The sequence below is a fragment of the Motacilla alba genome, chromosome 24, assembly GCF_015832195.1.
Source record: "Motacilla alba alba isolate MOTALB_02 chromosome 24, Motacilla_alba_V1.0_pri, whole genome shotgun sequence".
Taxonomy (NCBI): domain Eukaryota; kingdom Metazoa; phylum Chordata; class Aves; order Passeriformes; family Motacillidae; genus Motacilla; species Motacilla alba.
Genome location: NC_052039.1, coordinates 6047989 through 6060342, shown reverse-complemented (window position 1 = coordinate 6060342; position 12354 = coordinate 6047989). Strand labels below are relative to the sequence as shown.

Genomic DNA, 12354 nt, shown 5'->3' with positions numbered 1-12354 from the left:
GGAGCAGGGAATAAATGAAATAAATGGAATAAACAGAATAAACGGAATAAACAAAGCAGGGAATAAAGGGAATAAATGGAATAAACAGAGTAAAGGCTGCCAGCCTTCCCAGAGATCACGGGGAGATTAAAGTGCAGGAGGATTTAGGGGGTGTGCAGTAATTCTGTGTGTGCTCCAGCCCTGGAGCACGCTGCCCAGGGGATTATCTGCTGCAAACACAACTGCAGCACGCTCCAGCTCTGCTCCTTTCACTCCTGCAGGCTCTCAAGAGCTGAGTCAGCTCCTTGGCCAAGCAGCTGCTGGTTGTATTTTGCTAAAGTGCTCCAAGTGTCTTCCTCTCCCTGCTAACACAGGGACAATGCAAAATGAAATCCCCCAGTTGCAGTTAGCCAGTAATGACTGGGCATGTTGGTCCCTGGGCTGCGTGGGGTCTCTGAGGCACGAGAAGAAGTTGAAAAGAAGTTTTATTTTGGTTATTTTGAGGATTTCAGAGCACGCCCAGGTGGGCTCCAGGTGCTTTATCAGAGCAGTGCCACAGCGTGCACACAATTAATCTGAACGACACAAAAACCAATGATATGTATGAATGATATAAAGAACAATGATATATATGAATGATATAGAAACAAATGATATAAATGAATGCTATAGAAACAAATGATATATATGAATGATATAAAAAACAAATGATATAAATGAATGATGTAAAAACAAATGATATAGAAACAAATGATATAAATGAATGCTATAGAAACAAATGATATATATGAATGATATAAAAAACAAATGATATAAATGAATGATGTAAAAACAAATGATATAGAAACAAATGATATAAATGAATGATATAAAAACCAATTATATATATGAATGATATAAAAAACAGTGATATATATATGAATTATATAGAAATAAATTATATAAATGAATGATATAAAAACCAATTATATATATGAATTATATAAAAACAGTGATATATATTAATTATATATCACTGTTTTTTACATCATTCATATATATAATTGGTGAATTATATATTATATATAATTGGTGAATTATATATTCACCAATTCTATATGAATTATATAGAAACGAATCATATAAATGAATGATATAAAAACAAATTATATAGATGAATGATATAGAAACAAATTATATAAATGAATTATATAAAAAACAATTATATATATGAATGATGTAAAAACCTAAGATATAGATGAATGATATATAAACCAGTGATATATATGAATGATATAAAAAACAAATAATATAAATGAATGCTATAAAAAGCAATGATATAAATGAATGCTATATAAACCAGTGATATATATGAATGATATAAAAAGCAATGATATATATGAATGATATAAAAAGCAATGATATATATGAATGATATAAAACCCAGTGATATAAATGAATTACACATAAACCACATGAAGGCAGCTCTCCCTAAAGGGAAATACCAGCACTGCTTGTGCTCAGTATTTCCTGCCACCCTTCACCTGCAAGTACTGCAATGGATTTCTATGGGATAACGAGGGAAATAAATGGGAATTGCTGGCATGGGTGCTTTGGGGGTTTCCTTCTGACTGCAGTGACACCATGAGAATGCACCCACTGCTACCCCAAACACCCTCACATAAACCCAGTAATTCCCACTCAAATGCAGCAACATGAACACTGAGCAGGAAAATGCTCTCCCCACCTCACTGCTTTAACAGCATTACCAAATTACACAGAAATCCCTCACGTTCCCTACAAAAATACCCAGAAAATGCCATTTTGAACACAGAGAACGACAACAAACGCTCCCAAAGCTGCGCTTCATTTCCACAAAGGCCTCCCCACGTCACCACCAACCCCAGCCAGGCTGAACAGCATCCCTCAAGGCTTCCTCAGCTCCTCGGGGACCTGCCTGGAAAGTGCTGCTCTCCAGAACTTCCCTCCTGAAATTCCCACTGACAGGCAACTCCCTGCCAGCCTTTCGCAGAGCAAAACAACCGAGTGCAAGAAAACGCGCCCGAGAGTTGATAAAAGGAGGAGAAGCAGAAGCAGAGAGACACCAAGGACTCAGCAAACAGCTCAATAATATTGATCAAACACAAACCCGGGGTGACAGCTTTGCGTGGGGGAGCGCAGGGATACGTTCACCGCTTCTCTGAAATGCAGATTTTTCCTTCCAACAAAAGGTTTTCCTCAGCACGAGCAGGAGCAGTGTTCACCTGTCCTCACAACGTGAGCTGCTGGTAATTCACAGCCACAGTCTGCAGCCCAGCTCTCTACCCATTGTACAAAATTCCTGTACTAGAACACTTGTATGCACATCTGTATCCATTTCATTTTCTCCTTCAGAGCACCAACCATCGCCCACTGACACGTCCCCACTGCTCACTGGAGTCCACGGTTCAATATCTGTGGTGGTTTGAGAGTTGCACAAAGAAAAGGATCCAAAATCTCCCTTTTCTGGATTTTTTCCCACAGACACGGCTCATTAACACCTCACCTCACACTGCCCCAGAGCAGAGCTGCAGGTACATAAAACCTCATCACCAGAGGAACGCTGTGTTAGTCCCTGGTACTCCCAAACTCACAAATCTGGGATTTCCATACCCTTTACCTGGGAGAAATCCTGTCATTCCCAAACTCACACAATCTGAATTTCCCCACCCTTTACTGGGAGAAACCCTGTCATTCCCAAACTCAAAAATCTGACATTTTCCCCACCCTTTACTGGGGAGAAATCCTGCTATTCCAAACTCACACAATCTGAATTTCCCCACCCTTTACCTGGGAGAAACCCTGCTGTTCCAAACTCACACAATCTGAATTTCCCCACCCTTTACCTGGGAGAAATCCTGTCATTCCCAAACTCACACAATCTGAATTTCTCCACCCTTTACCTGGGAGAAACCCTATCATTCCCAAACTCACACAATCTGAATTTCTCCACCCTTTACCTGGGAGAAATCCTGTCATTCCCAAACTCACACAATCTGAATTTCTCCACCCTTTACCTGGGAGAAATCCTGTCATTCCCAAACTCACACAATCTGAATTTCTCCACCCTTTACCTGGGAGAAATCCTGTCATTCCCAAACTCACCAATCTGGGATTTTCCCAGCTTTTCCCCCCTCCAAGTTTCCCAACGGGATCAAGACCTCGAGCTTGGCCGGCTGAGATCCCAAAAGGCAAAACCCAGGGAAGAGCTGGCCAGTATTTTATTTCACACCCCAGCAGCCCGAGGAGCCAGGGAGAGCTGGGGGTGGATATTTGAGTTTTCTGTGACCCTTTGGCAGGGCAGAGCTGCGAGGCACACGGGGCAGAGCGGGGCTGTCCTTCCCCAACACTGCCCGGCTTCTGCTGCTCTCAGCCCCGCCACTTGAATGGAATAAAAACCCTTTTGAGCAGCACAATCCCAGAGCCTGCACAATGCAGATCAGAGCTCCTTTGAGAGGGTGATTAATATGCAAGGACAGGCTGGGCTCTGAGGAACCAGCAGCGAGCATCCCCAGCCCCGAGCTGCCCTCAATCCCTGCCCGTGTTTATTCCCAATTGTGCAAGAACGCCACAGATTCGAGCCCTGTTTGCCCACACTGTGCCAACACCACCAAACTGGCTGCTGCTATTTCAAATTTTACAATAATGCCACACGTTAGAGCCCAATTTGCCCAAGATTGTGCCAACACCACCAAACTGGCTGCTGCTATTCCAAATTGTTCAATAATGCCACACGTTAGAGCCCAATCTGCCCAAGATTGTGCCAACACCACCAAACTGGCTGCTGCTATTTCAAATTTTACAGTAACACCACCCATTAGAGCCCAGTTTGCCCAACACTGTGCCAACACCTCCAAACTGGCTGCTCCTATTTCAAATTTTACAATAATGCCACACGTTAGAGCCCAATTTGCCCAAGATTGTGCCAACACCTCCAAAGTGGCTGCTCCTATTTGAAACTGTGCAATAATGCCACCCATTAGAGCCCAATTTGCCAACACTGTGCCAACACCTCCAAACTGGCTGCTCCTATTTCCAATTGTGCAATAATGCCACCCATCAGAGCCCAGTTTGCCAACACTGTGCCAACACCTCCCAAGTGGCTGCTCCTCCTCTGTAGCAAGGTAAAACCCAGCTGTGAACATCCCAAGTAGGAAAGCACTGGGAAAAAAAATGGGATTTCAATTTTTGAATGCCTAATGCACATCAGTCTTCACTGTAAAAAGATCTGCACTTTATAAATAAATTTTAGGGTTTTTTTTCCCCATAAAACGAGGACATTTACAACCCTACAGTTTGATTTCAGGGACAATTAACTAAATTCTGCAGGAATATATGGCAGTTGTGGTAACATCTGAAGTATTTTTATACAGTCGCTTTTGGGACAAGAGATGTTAAACATCTGGGAAAGCCCATTCAAATTTGGAGGCAACAATTTTCTGTTTCCATTGTCTAAAATCTTCACCACTTTATTCCATCATTTATCACCTGCTCAGCTCCACAGCTCAGCCTGGGCTCTCCTCTGGAAAGGACCTCGAATTTCACTGATTCTGACCAAACTCTGCCCAAAATGTGCCCTGAATGTTACCTGGCTCGTTTCTTCCTCTAACCCTTCATTTCACACAATTCCCCATTTCTGTAACAGATTTACACACCCCCTTTAATGTCGATTAATCAATGTGTAAATTATAATTAACATAAACCAGCAACAAACAATTAACATTCTTGTTTGTCCTAAAGATTCAAGGGTGATAAATGTCATGAATATAAACAAAGGAAGGAAAAGTGAATTAAATATTCAAATAAGCTTCTATTAGAACTATTTTTATGAGAGCAGAGGTAGGAAAATCGCAGAATCATTGGGGTTGGAAGGGACATCTTGAGGTTATCCAGTCCAGGAGGGGAAGGCAGGAGGTCACCAGGGGTCTGGCCAGGTGTGTTCTGAAGGTCCTTGGGTGGAGAATCCACAATCTCTCCATTCAACCTGTCCCAGGATTCATCCAGCAAAACAAACAAATAAACAAAAATTGGGATTTGGGTGTGTTTTCATCCGTGCAGAGAGGATTTGCTGTATTCCAGTCTGTTCTGTTGCTGGGCATCCCTGGGAGCTCCTGGCTGGCTTCAGTCCTTCCCAGCAGGGATTTCTGCACATCCACATGCCCTGGAGCCTTCTTCTCACACCACGGTGCTCCTCCAGCCCCTCTGGTAAATCCACTGGTTGTTCTGGCACGGGGGAGCCCAGGATTGGACCCCACACTCCAAATGCGGCCTCAGCAGTGAGGAGCAGGTGGATTTGCAGAGAATGAACCTGATTTTAACACCCAACTGTGGAAAGTACCTGCCCTGATTTACCCAATGGCTGCAACAGTCTTAAAAACTCAGCTAGAAAGAAAACAAGTATTTCTGTTCAAGACACGATGAGATTGACAATTCTGCAACAATTCAAGCACTCAAGAGTTTCTTTAAATGGATTTTGTCCTGGCCAGTGATGCCCTGGTGAAGTGATGGACATTTGTTTTAACTCAAAATAAATCAAATCTGCTCCCCATTTCAAGAATGGATTTCCCAATGTTTTCCACATTGTTCTTCCCAGGTTGTAGTGAACCAGCCAACTGCCATTCTCCCAACACCCCCAGCATGTGTCCTGCCACAAGATCTGCATGAAAGCAGAGGATGGATCAGCCCTGCCCCAGCTCCCATCACTGCCTGCAGCCCCAGCTGCATTTCCCTGCAGCAGGGGTGGGATGTGGGGCTGCAGAGCAGCAGGAATGGCTGTGGGACCAGGGCCTGCCACCCCCTGGGCTCTGTCCCCTCTCTGACCTGGTTTCCAGCCTGAATTCACCTGGGACACTCGGGCTCTGACAGACCTTTGGTGTCTCCATCCCTCTCTGACCTGGTTTCCAGCCTGAATTCACCTGGCACCTTTGCTCCCTCCATCCCTGGGCAGGAGCACTGAACCCACACTGAGCAATTCCAGAGCAAACAGAGATTCCTGCAATCCCCTCCATTCCCAGCCCCAGCTCTGTTTCTGCAGAGGCAAGTGCAGACATTACTCTCCAGGCACACGCATCTCAAATTTTATCCTGTTCCAACCCAACACTGACTTCTCCTCTGCGATTCCTGCTGCAAACACCAGCTCTCCATCCCAATTATTATTCACGTTTCAGAATTCAGAGAACTCCCCCTGCTCTTAGGCACAGCTCGATGTGACTCTACCCCACAGCTGCTGCTGCTGCTTCTTCAGAGGAATCTTAAAGCAATTTGCACTTGCTTTGCAGGATAAACCTCCCATTGTGTGCTGTTCCCCAAAAATCAGCTTTTCCGGCAGCTGCCTGCAGATCTGGAGCTCTCGGGACCGAGGCTGCCGATGTCCCACATTTGTCCCAGCCAGAATTTAGCTGAAGCACCTCCGGTACACAAACTCTCGGGTCAAAAGCAACCTCAGAAGCCAAAGCTGTAACAGGGTCCAAAAAATGCTCAGAGGAAGTTTTCAGGTGGCCTTGGGTATTTGAAATAGGTCAGCACCGCCCCTGACAGCCCAAGGTGTTGTGGCACGAGGTTTGCCACGGAATCAGAGCCACTGAGGCTGGAAAAGTCCCCAAGGCCATCGAGGCCAAGCTGTGAGCAGTCCCCAGCTTGCCCAGCAATTCCTTGGACACCTCAGGGATGGGGAATCCAAAGCTCCCAGGGCAGCCCTGCCCATGTTTAACCCTTCCCATGAGGAAACTCCTCCTGAAACTGCTTCTCGTGCAACCAGAGGTTGGAAAGGACCTTTAGGATCATCAAGTGTCACTGTCAACCCTGCAGCAGCACCGTGTTCAGCACCAAACCCCGCCCCAAGTGCCACGGTCACGGATTTTCTGGGCACTTCCAGGGATGGGACTCCATCCCGTGCGTGGCATTTATCCTGGGAAGGTCTGGAATCTGCACCACCGACTCTATGGAGAGGGATTATCTGCTTTGCCACCAATACAGCGCAAAGCACTGGATTTAAAGCCATACATTTATTTTAATCGGAATTTTACCCTCGGTTTTGATCTGTTTTTCTCCGTTCCACGCGCGCTACAAACCCAAACCCCCCAGGAAAAGCTGCCTGCAGCGGCTGCTGGAGCCAATCCCAAAGGCAGGAGCAGGGGCAGGGGCAGGAACAGGGGCAGGGGCAGGAGCAGGAGCAGGGGCAGGGGCAGGGGCAGGGGCAGGAGCAGGGGCAGGAGCAGGGGCAGGGGCAGAGCAGGGGCAGGGGCAGGGGCAGGGGCAGGGGCAGGGGCAGGAGCAGGGGCAGGGGCAGGGGCAGGGGCAGGGGCAGGGGCAGGGGCAGAGCAGGGGCAGGAGCAGAGCAGGGGCAGGAGCAGAGCAGGGGCAGGAGCAGGGGCAGGAGCAGAGCAGGGGCAGGAGCAGGAACAGGGGCAGGGGCAGGGGCAGGGGCAGGGGCAGGAGCAGAGCAGGGGCAGGGGCAGGAGCAGGAGCAGGAGCAGGGGCAGGGGCAGGGGCAGGGGCAGGGGCAGGGGCAGGGGCAGGAGCAGGGGCAGGGGCAGGGGCAGGGGCAGGGGCAGGAGCTGCCATTTGGCTCTCGGTCACTTCAAAAGGCATCATCGCTAATGAGCAGCTGCATTTCCCCACCAGGAGCCCAGAGCGGCCCCGCTGCCAAGCCCTGCTCATTTCCATCGCTGTGCACAGCCAGCCCTTTGCTCCATGCTAATGTGTTTTCCTAAACAAAAGGAGCCACAGCCAGCCCAGAGCTGACCTTCACATTTGCTCCTGTGATTTGGATGGCTCGAAGTCTATTTGCCTGGTGGCTCTTTTATTTTTTTATTTTTTTTGGGGGGGTGGGGGATGAAAAGCAACACATTAATTCCTAAAAAACATGCGCAAAGGAACCGTGCAGGAGAGAGGAGCTGCTGGGAGCCGTAGTTCCCAGCCAGACACACCCTCAGCCCAGTTATTGCCATTCTCCCAGCCGATGGACAGCAAGGAAAACACAATTCAGTTTCCTCGTCGTTTTCAAAGCTCCGTATTTACAAGTGACTCGCGTGGCTTGGTTCGCATCCGTGGGAAAGGACAGGATTGGGAAATAAACAAAGAAATCAACACCCTCTTTACAGAGCACCTGGAAAACACTGCCCTGGCAGCATCAGATCCTCGAAGCTTTCTCAGAATTCCCTGCACAAAAGCCACGACACGACTGCAGGGGGAACAGCTCCTCCCAGGCTGCCTACAGAGGCTCTGGGCAAGTTCAGGATGCCCATCTCAATATGAACACAGCACAAAACTGACGCTTCCAAAACCACCCCAGAAACCCCCAGAAAAAAAACCCCAGAAATGTGCCTTTTTTAATATCCCCAGGTGTGTAAAATAATGAGGAGAACCGCAGCATGGCCTTTTAAACGAGGAAATAAACTGGGCTTTGTCTCCTCCCCGAGCTATCCCTCTGCTCTCGCAGACTGATGGCAGCAGATGCAGGATCCCCTCCTCCTCCTCCTCCTCCTCCTCCCCCAGCAATTGGTTCTGCTTCCCTGGCAGCCCTGGAGGAAATCCATGGCATCGCCCTCCCACCCCAAACAAACAGGAAAACCATCAAAAATCCCCCGATGGCATTCTGCACCCAGGAGGAAGCAGCAGCCGTGCCCGACAGCAGAGCAGTTATCCTTAAAATACATTTCTGGAGCCCAGCCAGGAAAAGTGAAGGCACTTTCAGCCTGGAGAGCAGCCACAATGTTTAACACTTAAAAACCGGGTAGTTGTGAAGTTACTCCTTTGAAATGTCCTTAAAAAAACCTCTGACAAAACCCACACGCTAAAGACCCATAAAAAACACCCAGCCCAAGAGTCAAGTCGGGAATTTTCAAGTTCGTGTGTGGAGGGGATAGAGTTGATACAAAATCCTCTCTATTCTTCAGGAAAGCACGGTTCTCAGGATGTACATGAAAGGAGAGGAGCCATCTGCTCCGTCTGTAAATCAGCTTCTGCATTATCAGAGGATGTTTTCATTTTACAGCAGACCAAATAAAAGAAATCATCCCTATCACAGGCCACGGGGGTACACGCGAAATGTGGGGTTATTCTAAAAGACATAAAGGACACGTTCTGCTTGTGAGCCTACCCCACAACTGTGCTCACACAACAGTCTCCTCAGGGATTCCTCACTGATGAGTATCTCCCTCTTGCCTCCTCTTACATTCAAGCTTAAGGTTTTTTTAGCAGCACAATCATAAATAAAAATAAATAAAACACCCTCTTGCACTGACATCTCCCCAGCTTTCAAAGCAAAATTCCTTCTCCCCCATCACAGAGTGGTGAGCTCAGCTGGGGAAAAAAAGAAGGAACAAGACCAGAGCATCCTTTAGGGTGGAGAGCAGAGCTGGATGTGCTTGGTGCTGCTTTCACCATAAACACTGCTGCTGCTTTGTTCTAGCTTTTTAATATTTTATTTGGTTTTTGTGCTCTCCATTTTATGCTGATTTAACAGATCCAGCTGTGCGGCTCCCTAGGCAGCCTCCATATTCATAATTATTATTATTGGATAAACACGTATTTGAGTGGGGCAACAGATGAGATGCAGATAATTTTTTCTTTTGCTTACTCCCATTTATTTCCCCTGGAAAAAAAAAAAAAATCCAAAAAAAACCCCGAAGCAAGGCGGTTTCTTGCGCCCTCCCCCAGGCGAGCAGGGCGCTGGGAAGGCGGCAGGGAGGATGAGCAGGCTGGCAGGGAGGATGAGCAGGCTGGCACACGGGCAGGGGAGGGTGTGGCCGGGCAGGATGCGGAGCCGCCACGGGAGGAGCCGCGGCAACGGGAGCGCGACCCCCCCGCCCCGCACGGAGCCTCTCGCAGCGCTCTCGCCTTTATTTGAATTAAACAGAGGCCAGCCGGCAGCGGGAGAGCCGGGCACGGCTCGGGGTGGGCGCTGCGCTGCTGTTAAACAGGTGGCTCGGTGCTGGGGACGCTGGTGGCACCGCTCCGCCGCGACAGCCACTGTCGCCACGAGCGCAGAGAGAGCCCCGGCAGCGGGAATTGCTGCAGGAGACCCAAATCCTCAGCGTGGGGAGGGGCGGCGGGCAAGGATGGAGCGCGGCAAGGACACGCCGACAGCTCCAGCGAGCGCGGGGACGCGGACACGGCTCCGGGAAGATCCCGGAGCCCGCGGGGGCTGCCCGCCGGGCGCGGTGACAGCTGCGAGGGGGCGATGGCACAGCCGGGATGCTCCCGAGGGACGGGGAACGAGGGCTGAGCAGCACAGGACAGGACGGGACAGGCAGCAAACACCCGCGGAGCCCAGCGCGGCTCGGGAGCGCTCCCCGGGGAGCGCCGGCACGGACAGCGCGGGGAGGAGGGACAGACGGACGGACGGATAGCACAGGGATGCAGCTTGGAGCGGGGATGGAAGCACAGGGATGGACAGCACGGGGATGGAGAGCACAGGGATGGAGAGCACAGGGATGGAAGCACGGAGATGAGGCTCGGAGCAGGGATGGAAGCACAGGGACAGAAGCACAGGGATAGAAGCACAGGGATGCGGCTCGGAGCAAGGATGGAAGCACAGGGATAGAAGCACAGGGATGTGGCTCGGAGCAGGGATGGAAGCACAGGGATGCGGCTCGGAGCAAGGATGGAAGCACAGGGATGGAAGCACAGGGATGTGGCTCGGAGCAAGGATGGAAGCACAGGGATGCGGCTCGGAGCAGGGATGCTGGCTGGGGCGGGGCCGGCGCAGGTGTGGCCGCTCCATCCTGCCGCTGCCAGCCCACCTGCCGCTCCCGGAGCCGGGCGGCGGCGACCCGGGCGGTGACCGGCGGCTACCGAGCGGCCACGGCGGGGCCACCGCAGCACCGCTCGCGCCCGGGGCCGCTCCACAACGGCAGCGCCCCGCGCCCCTCCTTTTTCTTTCATTTTTTTTTTTTTTATCCTCTCCCTCTGCTCCTTCTCCTTTGCTTATTCCAGCCGCTCCACGGCGATCGCATCCCTCGCTCCCTCCCTGGCCGGCGGGCGGAGGGCGGCGGCCGCGGGAGCATCCCGGCGGTGCGCATCGAGCCCGCCCGCCACCGCCCGCAGCATCCCCTGCGCGCCCATTGTCTGCGCGCCCCGCGCAGCCACCCCCGGCCCCGGCGGAGCCCGGCCCGGCCCGGCCCGGCCCGGCCACCTCCTCCTCGTCCTCCTCGTCCTCCTCCCGCGGCCGCCGAGCCCCGCGCAGCCCGGGGTCCGCCCGCCCCAGCCCATTGTTCGCGGCGCGCCCCCGGCCCGCCGTACCTGCGGCTCGCAGCAGGACGAAGGCGCAGGGCAGCACGGCGAGCGGCAGCAGCATGGCACCGGCGGGCCGGGCCGGCGAGCCCTGGCCGGGGCTGAGGGCGCGGGGAGCCGAGCGCGGCGTGGCCGCTCCGCTGCGCTCCCGGCGCCGCCGCGCTGACTGACAGCGCCGCAGCGCGCCGCGATCCCTGCGCCGCGCGCCGCCCTGATCCCTCCGCCGCGGCAAGTAGTGCCCGCCGCGGGCCGGGGGGGAGAGCTTTGTCTGGGGGGAAAGGGGGAAAGGAACAAACAAAGAGTTATTGTTGTTATTGTTGTTATTGTTATTGTTGTTATTATTATTGTTATTATTATTGTTATTACGTTGTTGTTCATTATCATAGCATCATTACTAGTTATTATTATAATATTATATATTTATTGAATAATATAATATAATATAATATAATATAATATAATATAATATAATATAATATAATATAATATAATATAATATAAATAATACAATACTATATAATATAAATAATATATATAATATAATATAATATAATATAATATAATATAATATAATATAATATAATATAATATAATAAATATAATATAATATAATATAATATGACATAATATAATGTTATATTATGCTATATAATATGTTATCATATAATATAATACAATATCATATCATATCACATAACATAATAAAATATAATATAACAGCCTAATAGAATAGAATAGAATAGAATCAACATTATAAAATATTACATTACATTCTATTACATTATATTCTATTACGTTATTAATTATCACATTATTATTATCGTAGCATCATTATTATTATCATATCACGTCGTAGTATAATCATATAAATTATGACATAAAATATCGTATACCTAGAATATAAATTATAGTACAAATAGAATATATATTATAGTATGGATATCAATTATTTTAACGTGTATGTAATGTGTATTTAATAGGCATGTAAATATGTGCATATGCTATGGAAGATAGGTGTTTAGTATTTATGCAAATAAATATTATTATATATTGTAATAGCTAGAATTCCACTCTATGCCATGAATTATTATCACCTTGTATGATGGTATTGGATCATACATC

The 12354-nt window shown here is 48.9% G+C and overlaps 1 protein-coding gene across 15 annotated transcripts in view; it reads right to left on the bottom strand.

Annotated features, from left to right (window-relative positions):
* NCAM1 (neural cell adhesion molecule 1) overlaps positions 1-11415 on the bottom strand; it is an 85695-nt gene extending 74280 nt beyond the window's left edge. For all 15 annotated transcript variants that reach the window (XM_038161457.1, XM_038161450.1, XM_038161451.1 and 12 more), the window contains exon 1: positions 11242-11415. In XM_038161457.1, the coding sequence (XP_038017385.1) occupies positions 11242-11296 (55 nt within the window). In that variant the 5' untranslated portion in view covers positions 11297-11415. The remainder of the gene's footprint in view (positions 1-11241) is intronic.
* Positions 11416-12354: the final 939 nt, after the last annotated feature.